Source organism: Lutjanus erythropterus, chromosome 20 (genome assembly GCF_056507025.1).
Source record: "Lutjanus erythropterus isolate fLutEry1 chromosome 20, fLutEry1.hap2, whole genome shotgun sequence".
NCBI lineage: Eukaryota > Metazoa > Chordata > Actinopteri > Lutjaniformes > Lutjanidae > Lutjanus > Lutjanus erythropterus.
Genome location: NC_139336.1, coordinates 27,547,797 through 27,567,709, shown reverse-complemented (window position 1 = coordinate 27,567,709; position 19,913 = coordinate 27,547,797). Strand labels below are relative to the sequence as shown.

The following is a 19,913-nucleotide window of genomic DNA, read 5'->3' as shown; positions in this document are numbered from 1 at the left end:
TGGTGAGGTAATTCTGTAAGGTGGAGTTTATAATGACAAACAAACAAAATATGTGTTAAAGCAATAAAAAAATATCAACTGAGAACTGTAACCAGTCAAAGAAGAATATGAGAAGAAAAAACAAGATCTCTGCACTTAAAAACGTATATAAAAGCACAAATTATCTAAATCAAACAAAATGTTTTGAACACTAAAATGCTCTAAAAGTAAAAATCTGAATCTTTGCATGACAATTGGACTTTGGTGGAAAAGCACAGCACAGATGTTCATACCAAGGAGAAACTGATACTAAGTTTTAGTTGCAGGGAGTTTAGCTGGTGATCAGTCTTATCCTGTTACTCCCCCTGCAAAACAAACAACAACAAAAAAAAACAATCTTGAACCCTCAGAACGGCCAGCATTTACCTAATTAATAATTAAACAATTATCCACTTTTGTTTAAACTCACTTTGTATGGGGATTAGATTGAATTCTTGCCCATAAGAGGAGACAGTCGTTTCACAGATCTGAGAGGGGATTTGGCTCCGGACAGTCTCACATTTTTGGAGGGAACACTCAGTAACAGTTAGCAGCTTAAAATAGCACTCTGAGATTTATTTAAAAATAAACTGGCAGCATGTATCACACAAGTCGCAGCTGCACTTCACGTCCAGTTCTTTCCAGCTCTTGGTGCAATTTACCTACAAAAAATATTTTTTATTCCTTATTATTTAAATTGTTTGTTGGTATCTGTTAGTACAACACAATACTACACATACGTAGATAACCACCACAGTGATAATTGATCAGTTTTACGTTTGGCTGGCCCAACAAATCTGTGCTGGCACTTATTCCTGGTTCGAATAGGGAAAGCAAAACTGAAACTTTGCTTTGGTTCCCATGCTCAGTGTTGAATACACATTGTAAGGATGTAAGATAACATCTAAAACTAATACTCACTAATACTCTAAAAAATACTCACAAAATCAGCCGCAGTGTTTGTGCGAGATGACAGGCCTGTATATAATGTATTGTATGTATTTGTGTGTGTGCCAGGTGTCACATACTCAGGAGGATTAATGAAACTTTACTCCTCTCCGGGCTGCTGGACGTGGCCGCGTTCGCAGCCGCAGCTGAGGGTCAGCTGCACAGAGGAAACGACCACGGTGCTGAATTCATCCACGTAGACGACGGGCACCATCTTCTGGGCGGTGGGCTGACAACATGGCACCTGCCCCTGGAGAGGGACAAAGATGGGAGGAGTCAGGGACGGTAAACAACACTACACAAAATATATGAGTTGAGTTTATTCTAGGTACGTTTTTGTGAAAACAAACTGATGAAATAATAGACAGTTTCACTGACTGGAGAAAAGTAAATGCAAACATTTGTTGTGTGCAATAGTGGGGGTGTCTTTCAAAAGCTTTATTTAAAAGATGCAGGGTGGGATTTTTTAATAAAGGGTGTGCATAAGATTGCATTAACTTAATAACAGATGAACGTAACTATCTGACTAAGCCTTTTGTACCCACTTTGAATCCTTGTCTTTACAAGTCATTTCAATAGCAATTATGTGAACTCATTCTGTCAGTTATATAATCTTTCAATGTCAATACGAGATTCCAGCATTTGTGGTTGACCAACTATGAGGAGTGCCTTTGCTTGCATTTGGTAAAGTTCATTTATGTTGGCAGAGGGAGAAAATAGGCTCATCTAATTGCAGCTGTTTCACGCACCGAGACCACACCAAGATAAACTGAAGCTCAGACTCAAGCATTGCAGTGTTTGTTTTTTTTTGCAGTTTTATACTTCTACTCCACTAAATTCAGTCAGAAATATGGTACCTTTTACTCCATTGCATTTATCTGACAGCTGTATTTACTAGTTACTTTGCAGATGAAGAGATTTTACAAATAAAATGGGATCAGTTGATAAAATATGATGATTTTTTTTATAGATTAAGATACCCTCTGTGACTACAATGTTAAATGGTGGTCACATATTAATGCATCAGCAAATATAATCAGGTCATTAACCACTAATTACAACCCAAGAGGTCATTGCATAATGAGTGTTTTACTTAAATTTTTGAGTAGAAAGTGGGGGTATTTTTATAGTATAATTGCATGCATCTAACAGAAGGCAGACTCTCACACACCGATGGGAATTTTCAAAGTCACCTCAGCTGAATGTCTCTAAATTTTGGGACTAAAGTTTAAGTAGTAGTAGTTTAAGTAGTATAAATGTATGAAAATGAAAATCAGTACAATTAATTGGTAAATGGGGTGTGCACGCACTTATTTATTTATTTTTTTCAATGAGAGTTATACCTGTGAATCAGCATCCTGGACACTGGTGTGGGATGATGGACACTGCACGGTGTTCAGCTCGGGGTTGCAGAGTGCACACTGAACGATGGTGAGGCTGGCAGGATGGATCACCCAGTTGTCCCATCCCAGATCTGCTGCACACAAGAATAGATATTACGTACATGTCAAGTACATGTCAGTATGCATGAACATACACACTCATTGTTGCATACCTTTCATGAAGATCTCAGAGGCCATGGAGCAGCACCTCAGGCTCGAAGTGTTTCCACCATCATGTGTCACAGAGTGGCCAGAGACAGCTGGAACTAGAAAGACAGTAAAAGCAGGGTAAGTTAGATTTTTGGCTGGACTTTGAAAAAGCCACAAAGCATTAGGTATGTAGTTTCTATGAATTTTGGGTTCCACTCACCGGCTGTGTCCACGGCTCTGTGAGCAGTGTTGCTGAAGGTGCTCCTCCATTGCTCTCTGACTCTGTCCAGTCCACCGGCAGGCAGCTGTGGCTCAACCTGCAGGTTGAGAGCCCTGAGGAGACTCTTCCTGATGGACTCCAGTGACTCACCCTGGCACCTGAATATCACAAAGTGCTCAAGTTATTTAAATTGTGCATAAAAATGAAAACACAGAACTGCTGGCAATTGATAAAAAAAAAGTGTTCTCAATGAATGAGCGCTTTGCAGATGTTTAGCTAAGTTATTGATCACACAGCTTAAACAGACAGATCAGTGTGTTGCACCTCTCCACAACCTTAGAAATTCAAACTGTCAAAGTGATCTTAAATCACACACACACAGAATTTTCCTTCAACTGATGTTGAAAGGCCTCAGCGTGCACCAACAGATTACGACATGTAATCTGCTCTGGCATGTGTGGACCACTGAGGCTATTTTAAAATCTAACAACCTCTGTGACCTGAGAAGATGTTTCAAAATCTTGCAAACACGTTGCACAATATTGGCAAAATAATCAAATCAATCACGCAATCAAAGAGGGATCTACAACAGCTTGTTGTGTAAGATAAATAAATTATATCCCTGTATGATACTTACCTGTGATGGGAAACAGGAGAGTTTGCAGAGGCTGCAGGCTCGTCCTCGGATGGCTGCAGGACAAATGCAGTCACCATTGAAGAGCCCAGAAGCATCATCATGACAATGAACGCAAAGGACATGGTGCACGAGCTGGACGGCCGATCTATAGATCAACTGCTTTCGAGTCAGACGAGCGGCGGATGAAGGCTGTGGCTGGTTCTGTGCGTCTGGTTGGACGAGGAGATAGGAGTGACCAGGCGGTGATGCTGTGCTAGGTATTGTTTGTCAGGGCCTGGGAACCTGGGTTTTTATCTTCCTGTACCCCAGCTTGGCCTTGAGATACTTAACATTGTTGTCTTGTCCCCTGTGAACGAGCACAAGGAGGGTGATCCAGTGGTGAAATAAAGAGAGGCTAATAGATTGAAGACAAACAGACAGGAATGAGAGATGGGAGGGAAGCCAACTGTATAGGCATACCGCATTAGAACATGCATATTGTTTAAATTTTGGTCATTAGTGAAGCACTGGTGAAGATCTATAACTGAATCATAAAACATCAGTCTGCTGTCAGCCAACCAGACTTAAGATTATTTTTTTACAGCATTCCGTCCTTCCTAATATACAGTTTTCCCTGTCTGTAACATAACGGTTGTTAAAGTCACCTAATTCAACACAACAAAAATCATATTGATGCACTTTATCATGCAATGCACAAACATGAAAATGTCTAAATGTCTAATGTCTAAACAAATTTTACTGGATCCAAAGTTTTTGGATAACATAACATAATTATAGTAAAACTGAACAAGCATTTATGGGCCTCAGCTTGCTGTATGCTAAAAAATTTAATGTACAGTTATGGAAAAATATTCACAGACCAAGCACTGGTCAATGGACGAGACAGATGCTATCAAACCTTCCTACCTTATAAAGGATAACTTATGTATCGAGGGCTAAACAGCACATATCTGAGAACATATGGAGCCCCACATCGATGATGTTAAGGACTTGGATTCAACAGATGATCGAGATGCCTGATTTCTGTTGACAGTGCAGTTCCCAGTCTTTTATCAGTTTTATTTTTCTTCTAAGTATCCATGACATTTTGTATCTATCGCAATTAAATTGGCTGTTAACTGTTGAATTGACGGCTCCTGTTTCTATGATCAATACATCAGTTTGAAAAGGTCGAGGTTCCAGCTTCTGGAAGTCATTTTGGACTTTTCATTTTTCAGTATTTGACTGATTGGCTTCTTAATGATTGATGTACAAAGACAGTAATCTTTTGTTGCAGCCATACTTTTTGTTTTTCTGTTTGTATTAATGCAGCAAATTACAGGATACATGTATGAATGTAAATGGCTGCATTTACTGCTGTTAAAACCTTGATAAAAATATTGTGGGGAAGAAAAGAAAGCAATCCAGCACAACACCACCAGTAACTAGAGAGTTCTGAAGTGCTGGATGCTAAAAAGCTGACACTAAACCAAACTGCTCGATTTAAAAGTTGAACAATGGAAGAAGAATAATTTTAAAAAATGTAGAAATTGGCCTCAGTGGTAAATATGTTGCTGAACTTAAAGGACCAGTGCGTAGAATTTAGTGGCATCTATGGCAGTGAGCTTGCAGATTGCTAACACCTCATTTCAATCTCCCCTCTCCTCTCCAAGAATCTATGGTGGCTGTGAAACTTGCAAAAATGTTTGTCGGTAGAAACAAACATAATGGTGCAACATGGCAGCCTATGTGGATGAGGACATGTACCCTCTGTAGACGCGAACGCGTCATTCTAAGGTAACAAAAATGCAATAATTTAATTTAATTTAATAGAGAGATTTTATTTGCTTTTCATCCGTAAACCCAGAGAAGCATGGGAAGTTTCCAGCAAAAGCTATATGAAACACAAGCTGCCCATTTGTTTCTTCTGTGGGTAGTTTTCAGTTTCTTTCACAACTCCCATTTTTTGGCCTGAGATGAAAGGCAGAATGATAAACACGATAATAATATTATACCCCTGCAGCAGTCATTCAAGGACAGGATCTGGAGGGAAGAAATGTAACACAAAGCAACGGGTGCTGCAGGTGATATTAATATCTGAAAACCCAGAACAAGTTAGCCTGGCGGCACTGACGGCTGTGTGAGCGAGCGAGAGTCAGAGGCATGCGAGGAATGGTAACTTCAAGTCCTCGGGTGCCCTCTGCTCCGAGGCCTGACAACAAAACTTTCCCATGTAGTCCAAAATACACAGATTATCCCCTGCAGTGGATATCAAACCATAATTCATCAGCAGTGTCACAGGAGTTCTTGGTACAAGTTCATACAAGACTCGCAATTTTGCAGCTAATACAAAAAAACAACATGATTCTGAAGTGAAGATTAGGTTAATTGCTGCAGGTCTGAAATGCAGACCTGCATAAAATAAAACGGTCTTTTTTTTAAATGCATGCATTAATCTGTCAGTGTGGTGCAGTGGTTCTCAGCCTGGGGTTTGGGACCCCCAGTGGAGTCACAGGACAATTTCAGGTGGTCACTAAATGATCGTGGAGACTAAAATAAAATATCATGGCAAACAGCATAGAATGAGAGCCACAAAAATGACAATTATCAACATAAACTCCCATGTTCTGAACAGACACAAACACTAACAACAAACTCCAACAAAATCCAGCAAGCATGATGGGAAATGAGGGCCATGTTTTAGAAACGGGCATGCTTTTACATGATAATAATTTGCCTTAAAATAGATTTAGTGTGTTTGTGAGAGTGTAGTGTGCATGCACACGAGTTCTGATTACACACACACACACACACACACAAAAATCCTTTTTCATTTTGCCACAGTATCGTGTTTGAGCAAGAAGCCAGTCTGCTATCTATCATATGGAACAACTACTACAGAGTGATGGATTCTCAGAAAAAGTTTTTCAGCTTGGGTCAACAGGAGACTGGACAGGAAATGTGACTGTGCACCTTCACATTGACATTATTCATGTCGACATGTAGGCATTAGAAAATAAACAAAAAACATTAAGTGTGTAGGTTGGTTATTAGTCAGATAAAATAATAAATAACTCACTTACATCATGGGCACGCCCTCCTTAACATATCCATGGGAATAACTTCTGAAACTTTCTAAAAGAAAACTATTATTGGAAGCTGCTTTTTCTTTCTCAACTGATTTTCAATTCTGGCTTCTGAAACTTACTTCTCTGTTTCTATATGGCTTCTTTCTCACTTGACATTTCTCTAACTAACTTGTTTGTTGATTTACCCTTGCGGTTGTATTGCACATGTCCAAAACTGCAATAACCCAGAATTCCACAGGCACGCTTAGTACAGAAATGTGACACAGATGTATGAGTCAACAAATTATATGCTTGTATAGGTCTTTACAAGAACTGCTTCATATCAGCTTGTCCCTGATTGAAACACTATTGGAGACTCACGTGCACAGGTCCTGTCAGTCACAGGCTGTGCATTACCTGCGTATGGAGAGGCTGCCAGTGCCTGGACTCTTTGGAGGAGCCAAACCAAAATACCAGCACTAATTGCACTGAGCTGCAACTTGCATATCAGTATTAACAATCTAATAATGATGTATGTGATCTTATATTTTCTGTTCTTGCACCTTTAAGTACATTTTGCTGATCATACTTTTGTACTTTTACTTAAGTAGGACTTTGAATGCAGGACTTTTACTTGCATATTTTCGAAGCGTGGCTACTTTTACTTAGGTAAAGGATCTAAGTACATCCTCCACCGCTGTCAAATTACCATTTGTAACCCTACAGCGTTTTGTGTCCTTGGCATCAGCCTCTCTGGGCATCATAACACAAATATGTATTATGATGTTTCTTAAGATGTTCCACAGGTCTCAACAACACTGAGAAGATCTCAATCACAGGTCTGACGTCATCGTCAGGTCTCAACTTCTCAGTGCTGGAACACCTTCAGAGACGACAAACCATAACTGGGCAGAATCACGACATGAAAATACACACTTAAAGGTCCAGTGTGTGTGACTTATAGGGATCCATCGACAGAATATAGCAGAAACAGATGCATGTTTAGATGCATTTAGATTGCATGGGTTTAAACTGTGATTTGTCAGTCTATAGTCCAAGACCAATTTTCTATTTCCATTTTTAAAATTAACAATACTTTTACCAAAGCAGCGAGCCTGTTTATTCCAGCTTGTTATAGGCTTGATACTGAAACACCAACCTGTTCCTATTAATTGCGCAGACGCACACTTGACCTGTTTTAAAGATTTCCATTTTTGAATTGCTGGTTTTGATCTTTTCATGGAATTTGTTGACACTAACAAAAATAGATAATACTGTAAGCCGTATCCTTTAAACACACACACACACACACACCTGAGGTCACTGTGGGATACTGCTGCGTTTGACCACCTATGAACCATGCATGAATGAGCGGAGTCCTTGAGCATCAGACGTCTCCCACCACTTCCTTGTCGTAGTGCCGCGGGGAGTCACACCACTGACAGCTGCTCCTGGCCGGGATCACAAAGAGCCTTTATTGCACAGATGAAGGATGCAAGATGCAGATGTTCCACAAGCAGACCACACAGAGGACATTCACATAACACACAAAAGACGAGGGGAGTTTTACAGTTCCTTTTCTGAAAGATGTTTAGTTTTCATCGCTATTTAATCGACTATACTGTATTTAATGTAGCAAGACAAAAATTTCCCTGTGGGAACTATTACTGTAGAGATAACTTTCTAAATGCATGACTGCACATCAAGAAATTAGTACTGCTGACAGATGGGATGCCTACTGTAACAGTATAGTACTTCATTAAAGCAGAACTACAATAGTAAAGCACCATCAGCATCTGCTCCTTCAGTTCAAATCAGGTTCAGCTCCAACCCTGATCACTACAGAGCTGATTCTGGGTCCAAATGACACCGGTACAACGTGGCAGCGCTTGTATCTGGAATATTTTAGATGAACTTTTACAACCCCAATTACCCCCAAAATTGTAGTGAAACAGGACTCAATGATTTGCAAATACTTTTTGACTTGTATTCAAATGAAAGCACTACAAAGGCAAGATATTTAAAGTTCAAACTGATGAACTTTATTGCTGAATTTGATGCCTGCAACACCTTCCAGAAAAGTTGGGACAGGGGCAGCAAAAGACTGGGAAAGTTGTGGAAAGCTCCAAAACACCTGTTTGGAACATTCAACAGGTAAACTGGTTAAATGGTAACAGGTTTTTGTATCATAATTGGGTATTGAGGAATCCTCCAAAGGCTCAGCCCTCAAGTTCACCACTTTGTGTATCCTTTAACGATTCAGAGAATAAAGAAAAATCTCTGCACGTAAGGGGCAAGGCCAAAAACCATCATTGAATGCCTGTGACCTTTGACCCAAGTTAATACTCAACCGTGCAAAGAGAAAGACAGAAATCAACAACATCCAGAAACTCTGCAGACTTCTCTGAGCCTGAGCTCATCTGAGATGGACTGATGCAAAGTGGAAAAGTGTGCTGTGGTCTGACTTCAAAAGTCAGCATCTGTGATAATATGGGGGTGTGTTGGTGTCCATGGCATCATGGGAAACTGTCACATCTGTGAAGGCCCCATTAATGCTGAAAGCTACATACAGATTTTGGAGCGACATATGCTGCCATTCAAATGTCTTTTTCAGAGACGTCCCTGCTTATTTCATCAAGACAATACCAAGACACATTCTGCGTTTGTAACAACAGCGTGACATCATAGTAAAATTTAATTCCCCCTTTGAAAACGTGTGATGCATTAAAGTGTAAGGACAGTTGAGCACCTGAAGTCGTATATCAAGCAAGAATTGGAAAGAATTTCACTTTCACAGCTTCAACAATTAGTGTCCTCAATTTCCCAAATGCTTACTGAGTGTTTTAAAAGAAAAGGTGATGTATCACAGTGGAAAACAGACTCCGGTCCAAACTTTTGAAACATGTTGTGCATACTTAGAAAAAATTATTTTCAAATCATTGCATTTAGTTTTTATTTACATTTTACACAGCCGCCCAACTTCTTTGTATATTGTGGTTTTAATTTCCAGTCAGTTTGGAAAAAAATGGTGCCATTTGCTATATAGTCTCTCGAAAAGACAAAGGTCAAGTCATTAGCAATTTATAACAAAATAATCTGCTGTTTTTACATAAACTATTAAAGCTAAAAACTATTAACATATATATTTCTACTCATAATATCAGAGAACTGTATGTTCTAAGTTCATTAATCATTAATCAATCATTAATCACTTTATTAATTGAGAGTAGACGAGCGGTCAGTTAACTGTTAACGGAGATGGAGACATCATTATTGACGTTAATAACTGAGTCACAGCGATGACACAGGTCTTGAGTCGAGGCCAGCAGAAACCTCCTGTCAAAACAGTTGCTGCCCTTTATCAGAGCCTTCATCCGTTTATTCAGCGTCGATGCCAGCCGTAGTAAGGTTTAATCCTAATCCACTTTCATCTTGTTTTGTTTCAGTGATCACGAGGCCCGTCCGAGACACTTGGCTCCGTTAGTCACAAGCCTTTTAAGCCAGTATGTGTTTGTGATGATGGATGAGAGAGTGTAGCCGCGGAGAGTCCAACTATAACGTTACGACCACTGGGACCCGTACTGCTGCTGCACCTGGGAAATGGAAAAGGCTACAAGATAACGCAGTCCTCATTTCTGCTGGAGCTGTTACAATATGTCTGGAAAGTTTGTACAAAAAAATGACAATGTTTCTGTAAAGGTGCAGAAGAAGTGAGGGGAGGTAATGAAAGAAAGGTAACTAGAACAGGTAAGGTTCCTTTTGGCCAATCTGATGCTTTGATTTTATATGATTGTGGTTTGTTCTGTTTTATAATAGATTTAATTTAATTTTAACAGGCCTAAGGCTTATTCGATTGTTGTTATTATCATAATGTGAACCATCCAGTAATTATAAGTTAGAAGAACTGTTCAGAATAATTATTGTTGTTGATGTTGTTTATGATATACTACTGAATATTTAAGCATTAAAGAATTATTATTATTATTAGGAATAGATAAAATAATAGGAACATTTGTTATACTGTATATAGTGATCTATTATTGCATTATTCACAGGTTGCAAAACACAAGGTCAGATATCCCAGACTCTCCTATTAAAGTATCTTTGTCTTTCGCAGCGAAAACAGCAAAGGGTCATGGGATGTGGCATGGGAAAATCACAACTACAGCTGAAGAAATGTGACAACAGAGGTGCGTTCCTTATCAAAATAATCCCAGTGAGTAGTCGAGCTTTCCAGGAAATGTTCCTTTTTACTGCAATAGTTTAATGCCAGTGTCCTTGCTGTTTCTCGTTTTCAGTGAGCATCTCAGTTCCAGGTAAATAAGTGTTTTATTCCGTCACATCTTTACGCCTTGTGTTCAGAACTGTCATCTCAATTAGTAGTGCTTGGTAACTTAATCTCCACTCAATTTTTATGCACTCTGTGAAGCTGCCACTGGTAAGTCTTTTTAGATCTGACAGTGAATTAATGCATTGGCAGTGGACAGTTCGTGATTTGTTAATTTTTAGCAGATGATGGCCACTTGCCACTTTGTAGTATGCAGGCTACAATATAGTATAGAACTGAGTATTCATAGACTATACACTGCATGGCCAAAAAAAAAAAAAGTCACACACTCTAACATTTTGTTGGACCGTCTTTAGCTTTGATTATCGCACACATTCGCCATGGCATCATTTTGATAAGCTTATGCAATGTCACATTTATTTCTGTCCAGAGTTAATTTTTCTACAAGATCTTGTACTAATGATGGGAGAGTCGAACCGCTGCAAAAAGTCTTCTCCAGCACATCCCAAAGATTCTAATGGGGTTCCATGTTACCATCCATGTGTGAAAATGTCTCATGCTCCCTGAACCACTCTTTCACAATCTGAGCCTGATGAATCCTGGCATTGTCATCTTGGAATATGTCCGTACCATCAGGGAAGAGAAGAAATCCATTGACCTCAGTTTTGAGGCTTATAACATTGCTGAACCTCGACCGGAGCAACTGATGCAACCCCAGATCATAACACTGACCCCATGGGCTTGTACGGTTGGCACTAGGCATGATGGGAGCATCGCTTCATCTGCCTCTATTCTTGCCCTGATGCACCCATCGCTCTTGCACAGGGTAAATCTGGATTCATCAGACCACGTGACCTTTTTCCATCGCTCCAGAGTCCAATCTTTACGCTCCCTAGCAAACTCAAGTCTTTTTTTTTCCTGATTTGCCTCACTGATAAGTGGTTTTCTTGAGGCTACTCAGCTGTTTAGTCCCAATCCCTCGAGTTCTCTTCACATTGTGCATGTGGAAATGCTCTTACTTTCCCTACTGTTTTCCAATTTGATTTCATCAAATGTTTACGTGATTTCTGATCATGATCATTCAAGATTTTTTTCTGACCACATTTCTTCCTGGAAGATGATGGTTCACCACTATCCAATTTTAGTAGCTTCATCAGTCTCCTTAGTTAATTTTCTTTGCATGAATGCAGGCCAGTAATTCAACCCTTCTGAAACAGAGTCACATCTTTTCCATGACCACAGGATATGTCTTCAGACATGGTTGTTGAAGAAATGAGAAGCTCCTCACTGCATCAGTTAGGGTTAAATAACTTGTTGACAGCTGAAACATATAAATCACCGCAATAATTCTTCAGTGGAAGGATCTTATCTATTTGCTTAGTTAAATCTAGGTGGTGACTTTTTTTGGCCAGGCAGTGTAGTATAGGACTGAGTATTTGTAGTATATAGTATTAAGAACATTATAGATCCAAGATGACAAGAAAGTGTCAGAAGGATGGGACTGTGAGAAAAAGGTGCCATCGGCTACTTCAGCACCACGGACAGCGGCATTCATTCATCAATACACAGTACAGTTTGGCTCCTGATATTTCAGAGCCGTGGTTGGGGCCATAGATTGTAAATTGCAGATTAGACACACACATTCAACTCAACAACACCTCTGCCCCTGCAATCGCTCTGCTACATGTGGACGGAGAGAGGGGATTGACAGGTTAACAGGATGCATTTGCATAATTTTGCGAACAAGTTGGATGACATTCCCCCTCAAATTACCTAACGGTGGTGGATTAGAAAGATTACCTCAACATGGTTATGATCTTCCTCTACTTCTTTTTTGTCTCCCGATCATCAGCGATCAGAGCGGCTCTGCTGATCCAGCGCTGGTACCGTCAGTATGTTGCCCGGCTGGAGATGAGACGCAGGTACACGTGGAACATCTTCCAGTCTATTGAATATGCAGGAGAGCAAGACCAGATCAAGGTGAGGTCACACAGTCTGGAATACTTTATCACAGAGGTTCTCAAACTGTGGGGTGGACCAGCAGAAATATATGAAGTGAAACTAAGTTGAGTGCTGACTGTGCTGACTTTTATTTCACTAAAATTCGACTAGTTGCTTCCCCAGTTATTCGCAACTGATAAAAACTGTGGGGTGCTGTGCGTGAACCATTTTTTTAGGGGGATGAACGAAAAAGTTTGAGAACTACTGGCCTGAATGCAGCATCACACAGCCGTAGACTCTCAGTCTTGGACATTTATCTTGTGGAAAATTAACATTCATTTACAAAAATCCTTTCCCTTCCTGCAGCTCTACAATTTCTTTGGTTTTCTGATGGACCACTTCACCCCAGCCAGCAGTGAAAGTAAGCATAAGTCTGACTCCCGTTTAATTCACCGACCTGTAGGTTTCATTAGATTACTGACAGTGAGCTAATCTGAGCTCATCTGCCCCGCTCTCCGGTGAGAAACATAATGTGGCTTTTCCTTACCGCACCACTGATCCAAGCCTCCATGTCTCCCCTCTCGGCTTTTAATGTAGGAAACCTGATATCTCACATCTTTCGTGAGAATGAAATCTGTCGTGACATTGAATGGGAGAGGTATTTCTGCTATAAGAGCATTGAGGTCCCCGACAGCTACGCCGGCCCCCATCTGACCTTCCCCATGACCTTCTGTGGGGTGTCGAAGCTGGTGGAGGCCTTCAAGCACAAACAAGTAGGTACACAGGCATATAAAGCACATTCATGGCAGATATTCAAAACAGACAAGAAGACACAAAAATATCTAATGGTTGCCGTTTTGGTAACACTTTCCTCAAAGAGGTGTGCATAAGACTGTCATGACACTGTCATAACCATTTCATGACACTTGCAATGAGCATGAAAGAGTCTTTAGGAATGTTTTGGACTGTTATTATGTTATTTTTGATCCAAAGTTGACATTGTTTGGGATGCCTTTGTTATGACAACTTGACATTAATCAGGCCAATAATGTCTTATAAGCATTACATTACATAACGATAATGAGTGTGTCATGAATATGTTCCTTAACCTCAAGTAAGTGACTTCTCATAAAGAGGTCATTAAATTTTATTACACTGTCTTGCTTTTATAACAGTGACATGAGTAATTCTCTTGACCTCAACTAAAGTGGTACTATTTGGAATTGTCATAAAGATGTCATTAAATGTTATAAGGCCTGTTTGATGACACAGTACAGTACCAAGGTGATTTACAGAGTTAAGCTAATTTTACTTGTTGCTAAAGTAGCTAAATGCTATCTGTCATGAATTATTCATGTCACCTTTCATGACACACTTTGGTCTATGGTTGATAATGTCATGTTGTCATAACAAAGACATTGATAGGTTATGTTTTCTTGGTTAATTTCAAGTTGTCATAACAAAGATCTCAAACAATGTTTTACATTAATTATGGTATAATGGAGTCATAAATATTCATAAAGACTCCTTCATATTCATAACAGGTGTCATGACATGATTATGACAGTGTAATGACAGTCTTATGCACACCCATTCAAATAGCGTTAAATAGTGTTCTATCAGCATTCGATTTATTCATACTTGTGTTTTTCCCAGTAGCAGCTCCATGCTCAATATGTATTGCAGCTTCTTGGAGAGACTTGGAGACTTCTAAGAATTCTTCCAAATATCAATCAAGTCTCCACTTGCCACACCAAGGAGATCACCATATGCGGTACACAACCTCAGGCCTTTCCTGGACAAATTTCATTCCTTTAATTGTCCTTGAAACATTCAGCACGCACTCATACTGTGACAATTACTAAGGCCTTATGTACCCCCTCACAGGAGATTTACATGGGCACCTTGAAGATCTGCTGATGATATTCTATAAGGTATTCAAAACATGCAACTCATCATATTGTCAGACAGGGATGTTCATTCTAATTAACACCTTGAACTCGACCTGTCCAGAATGGCTTGCCGTCCTCTGAGAAGCCATACGTCTTCAATGGAGACTTTGTGGATCGTGGTAAAAACTCCCTAGAGATCCTGCTCATTCTGTTTGGGTTCCTGCTGGTCTATCCCAATGATGTCCACCTGAACAGAGGGAACCATGAGGACCATATTGTTAACCTGAGGTATGTTAGTCACAGTATGCTCATATATGGTGTTGTGTAATTAGTGTTCTGATTATATTCAGCCTTCAACTGGTGTGTATACTAATCTAGTTATTCATTGTGTGCTTTCTCCAGATATGGTTTCACTAAAGAAGTTTTGGGAAAGTACAGGGTAGGTCTTGTGACTTTTGCCTTTTTTTTTTTAATCCATAAACTGTGTATCACCCACAGTAGATGGCTGTTGGTACAACCCAAGTTTGGAGAAGCAGCAGGAGTACAAAAAAGTTGAAAAAGTTCATCCTGAGGGGAACATAAATGTGTGTTTCATGACAACCCCTCGTAGTTATTTAGGCATTTTACTTAATGTCAGTCTCATTTAATTCTAATTTCTCATCTATGTAAATCACTGTAATCTTTACTTGGTCTGCAGGTACATGGCAAGAAGATCCTCAAGCTTCTACAGAAGATTTTCAGCTGGCTGCCTTTGGCCACAGTGATTGATCACAAGGTGCTGATCATGCATGGCGGGATCTCTGACACAACAGACCTCGACACCATAGCCAGAGTTGACAGACACAAAGTAAGAGAAGCCTTCAGCATCAACAGCAAATGTATTTGGGGTATTTATCAGGCAGAAACATTGTCATGATATTGTATTTAATCTGTGTATTTTTGAATGTGTGCAGTATGTGTCCGTTCTCAGGCCTCCCAAGCCATCCAATCAAACAGTTAATGGCAGCAAGAATCAGTCAACGAATAACAGTGGACCAGTGGAGGGCCGCCGTCGAGTGTGTTCTCTGACTTACCACGGCTCAGCCCCGGTCTACAGGCACGAACGTCCACGCCGCTCGCTCCACAACTATCCCTTGAGCAGTCCACTCAGCTGGTCGGTGGAGGAGGAGCTGAAAAGGAGGCGCAGACTGGCTGGGTTTGACCAGTCCTACGGAGAAATGACGAAGTCTGACTCTGATTCAGAACCAGAGACTGGAGAAATAACAGAGACAGATGAGCATGAGTGGAAACAAGTAAGTGACAGGAAGGAAAGTGGATCTCAGTAGTAATTACCGTTTAGGTATATCATTTTTAATATTTCATGACTTTGTTATTTACTGTTGTATGGATATTTAACTATAATTGATCGATATCACTGATTTGGCCTCACAGATAGTGGACATGTTATGGAGTGACCCAATGCCCCAAAATGGCTGCATTCCCAACGAGGTGCGAGGAGGAGGCTGCTACTGGGGGCCAGATATCACAGAGGAAGTGCTGGGAAGACACAACCTCCAGCTCCTTATTCGCTCCCACGAGTGCAAACAGGAAGGCTACGAGTTCTGCCACAACCGCATGGTACGTGACGTACTGTTGAGACACTGATTATAGAAAGAAGTACTTTTTATGCCTCTGTATCGGCAACAACCATGGCCGGAGGTATTATGTTTTTGGGTTGTCCGTCCCCCATTCTCATGAGCACAATTGATTGGGTTGAGAAGCTGGAACGAAACTAAATTCACTTTTTTATTTCAAAAGTTTAAAACATACACTCTGAGCTCTCCTCCTGCCAATAAAGAGGTCGGCACCTGAGCAACTCTGTTGTTTCTTCCTCCAGAAGCTCCAGTGTGTCAGCAGCTGTCTGTTAACTCTGTGTCTGAGCTCCACTCAGTCCTCTTGGCCCTCGGCAAAATCCTGGGCCGAGCATGTTGCTCATTAGCTGGACTCTTTTTAAGATTTTTTTTCTGATAATTCCATTTATAGCGAGTTTCCACCGCTGATTCAGGGTCTCACCAAAGAAACAAAGAAACAAGTATGTGCAGCTGCACTAGTAGAACAGCCAGTAGGAATACTCAGTCTCTAGATGACCTGTGATTGGTTTAAGTCTGAGGTCACAGGCCAGATTCCCTAAAGGCTGAAAACAGAGCCAAGAGGAGGCGAAGAAGTCTAGTTCTGTCTCAGACCAGTTAATTTACAGTATGCTGAAATGTTTTATATGTGATACCAAAACAAATTTGCCTACCCTAGTTTTAAAGCATTTTAGTTTGACAGTAAGAAGTAATCGATGTGTGACATACAGTAAGTCTTAGTAAATTTGCTAACTGTTTTCTGTTGCTTCCAGGTGCTGACTATATTTTCAGCATCCAACTACTACGAGGTGGGCAGCAACAGAGGAGCCTACATCAGAATGGGCCCTGATCTGATCCCGCACTTCATTCAGTATCAGGCCAGCAGGACATGCAGAGAGCTCACCCTCAGACAGAGGTATATACAGTTTATAGCAGGCTGCAAAAATTTAAGATAGCAGAAACGTTTAAAGAATAATCTAGGTCTCAAGAAGATTCAATGACTTTCAACTGAGTGATTTACAGGGCAAAATGGTGTGTGAAAAATAATTACAAAAAAAGACACTTTTGAGAACACAGTGAGGTTGTATAAACAAACTTATACCAAGATTCATAAACCAGAGGTAAAAATGTCTTTTCCCTACCTGTTCTTTGTCAGCGTCGGGTGGACGGAGAGGTCGGCTCTGCGAGCTTTGAGGGAACAACTGTTTGTACATAAGTCAGATCTCATCAGTGCCTTCCAGGAGTTTGATCCTAACAACACAGGTACCTAGCCGGAAAATATACTGCTATACACTGAACAACAATAATAAACAACAATGATGAACTCAGTTATGCACAACAGAAGATTTTGATCATCTCTGTCTAGTGGCAGCGTATCGTATGTGGTTCAAAAACAGAATTCTTTCACTGTATGTTTCTGTCTGTGTCTTAGGGCTGATCTCTTTAAGTAACTGGGCCAGTGCCACAGAGAGCATACTGAAGCTGGGTTTGCCCTGGAGGGTGCTGCGCTCTCAGCTTGTCAGCAGCACCCGGTATGGCATGGTGGACTACAACCAGTGGATAAGGGAATTATCCATCACAGAGCCCAAACTAGAGGTCAGCCTTGTACAACTAGTGTCAGTGTTCGTTTTTTTTGTATGTTTGTCTTTTAGACAAATTGGTAAAATCTTGATTGATCTCTCTTCCATTTCAGATCTCAGATAACAGCATCCTGGAGACAATGTACAAAAACCACTCCAACCTGGAAACCATCTTCCGAATCATAGACACAGATCACTCAGGTCAGTAACCAGCTTAGACTGGATCTTGAACTTTTCCAGCCGTGCTTGCGGCATGGTCTTATTCAAATGATCAGCTCGTCATCAAGCCTCTGCAGAAGCTGGATAACGACCTGATCATTTGAATTATGTGTGAATGAAGCAAGGAAATGCCTAAAACATGCAGGGCAGGGGGCCCTGAGGACACTGTTCTATGCTACAGATTTGGGAAGTGGTCAGCTAAATCCTCCTCCTCCTCTGTGTTTCCTTAAAGGTCTAATCTCTATCGAGGAGTTTCGTCAGACCTGGAAACTCCTGAGCACTCATCTTCAGACGGAAATCAGTGACAAGGCCATTGCAGACCTGGTGCACAGCATCGACTTCAACAAGGACGGGAGCATCGATATCAATGAGTTTATGGAGGCTTTCCGGCTGGTGGACCTCTCTGCACATACCTGAGAGCCTGGACCAGGAGCTGTAGCTGATCTGCTGCACAGATAACAAGAACCGTCTTGATAGACTTGTTCATCTGGATGTATGTTTTTTCAGATGTATGGGGTGACTGAGTGCATTATTGTTTATTCATGTACAATATAGATCTTTTCTACCACTTAGATTTTTTTAAACCTACTTTTGAAAGTTTATTTAATGTGTAGCTCAACAATAACCAATTAATTATGCATAAAACACATGATATTGTCTTTGCCTTTCATGTTGAATGCACTGTTGACAATGTTTGACCCAAAGAAGTTAGGAATAAAAGGAACTCCACTGACTACACAAAGTTTGTTTATGAGTGTTGGGGAGTACTGCTGTGAAAAAAAAAAAGTTATGTAAAGTCTTTTGTTGAAGTTGATAAAATTGACTCATGATATCATTTTAGTTCAGTCAGCTTCATGGAGCTTGAATTAATTTAATCAATGGGAATCAGTGTTGGGAAAGCTACTTTAAAACTCAGACCAGTCCCTTGGGCAACCCGATTGTTGAGGGGGAACCAGGAAACTGCTAAATTCATAGTATATCATATATAAAAGAGGAAATATCCATTGAGCGGCAGTTCTTTGGGCGAAAATGCCTAATTGATGTCAGAGGAGAATGGCCAGACTGGTTCAAGACGATAGAAAGGCAACAGTTACTCAAATAATCACTTGATACAACCAAGGTGTGCAGAAGACCATCTCTGAACACACGTCAAACTTTGAAGCAGATGGGCTGCAGCAGCAGAAGACCACACTGGTAATCATTTCATCCCAAGACACAAAGTAGTTAACTACTGAAAAGCTACTGAGTGAAAGAGCACTACCTACGGAGTAAAATTTTAAATATTAGTGATAGAAAGTGCATTCCAACAGTCCGTACAAATTAAAAGGTATCAAAAGCAACTGATGCTCCTTATCAGGGTTTAATCAAGTAATGACTATGGCTTCCCAATGGCTTGCAACACTGTAGAATTAGTTTTAAAATGTTTATTTTATCGCGTAAAAAAAAATTTTGAGCCCAAATTAGCTCTTTGCCACATAATAATTGTTAGGTGCTAAAACATTATGGTTGATATTTTTCATCTACCACAGATATGCTTGGACAACAATCATGGATCATTTTATCTGCGTGAAACAAAACTAGTGACTGCAGTCATCGCTCAGTGTACTTTACTTTTACCTGTACTCTGAAAACATTCAGACCCTCGGGGTGTGGGCGACTGGTCTGCACGAGGGGATATAATCCGTCTGACAGCTGCCTAATCAGTTCAACTGCCTATCAGCCTTTCATCCTCGTGGATGTGTATCCAGGACATGAATCCTATCAACTCAAGCCCTACTTTGATGAGATGTTGGAAAGGGTTTGTCTGAAGGTAAACAAAACAGGAGATATGTTTATATTAGTACCACAACAAGGCAACTGTATACAACCATAACAACAGGATACAGACAGGCAAGAGAGCAGCAATATTCAGACAAATGTACGGAGCTGGAGCTTCAACGATTAGTTGATTGTTGTATAGTTGAAAACTATTTTGATAATCAAT

At 40.4% G+C, this 19,913-nt stretch overlaps 2 protein-coding genes and 1 long non-coding RNA gene across 5 annotated transcripts; 1 reads left to right on the top strand and 2 right to left on the bottom strand.

Annotated features, from left to right (window-relative positions):
• Window positions 1-955: 955 nt before the first annotated feature.
• Window positions 956-7,596, bottom strand: LOC146308640 (growth/differentiation factor 6-B-like). 3 transcript variants are annotated; one of them, XM_084745690.1, is made up of 6 exons: window positions 7,562-7,596; window positions 3,356-3,701; window positions 2,719-2,876; window positions 2,522-2,614; window positions 2,310-2,443; window positions 956-1,216 (listed from the first exon to the last, which is right to left on the bottom strand). In XM_084745690.1, exons 2-6 carry the CDS (start codon window positions 3,475-3,477, stop codon window positions 1,067-1,069), a joined length of 657 nt encoding a protein of 218 aa, XP_084601816.1. In that variant the 5' UTR covers window positions 3,478-3,701; window positions 7,562-7,596; the 3' UTR covers window positions 956-1,066. The 3 variants fall into 3 exon arrangements, with proteins under 3 accessions (XP_084601816.1, XP_084601818.1, XP_084601817.1); XM_084745692.1 differs by having other exon boundaries at window positions 2,310-2,440; XM_084745691.1 differs by lacking the exon at window positions 7,562-7,596 and having other exon boundaries at window positions 3,356-3,819.
• A 148-nt stretch (window positions 7,597-7,744) lies between these two features.
• On the bottom strand, window positions 7,745-13,269 carry LOC146308639 (uncharacterized). The gene is made up of 3 exons (XR_014772659.1): window positions 13,179-13,269; window positions 12,491-12,635; window positions 7,745-7,853 (listed from the first exon to the last, which is right to left on the bottom strand). It is a non-coding gene; the product is annotated as an uncharacterized LOC146308639 (long non-coding RNA).
• ppef2b (protein phosphatase with EF-hand domain 2b) lies at window positions 10,528-18,759 on the top strand. Its single transcript, XM_084746377.1, has 18 exons — window positions 10,528-10,592; window positions 10,701-10,718; window positions 10,832-10,840; window positions 12,543-12,670; window positions 12,998-13,052; window positions 13,229-13,404; window positions 14,291-14,405; window positions 14,519-14,565; window positions 14,645-14,811; window positions 14,926-14,962; window positions 15,221-15,370; window positions 15,477-15,815; window positions 15,955-16,140; window positions 16,904-17,046; window positions 17,287-17,393; window positions 17,563-17,726; window positions 17,824-17,911; window positions 18,162-18,759. Exons 1-18 carry the CDS (start codon window positions 10,538-10,540, stop codon window positions 18,344-18,346), a joined length of 2,169 nt encoding a protein of 722 aa, XP_084602503.1. The 5' UTR covers window positions 10,528-10,537; the 3' UTR covers window positions 18,347-18,759.
• The last annotated feature ends 1,154 nt before the right edge of the window (window positions 18,760-19,913 follow it).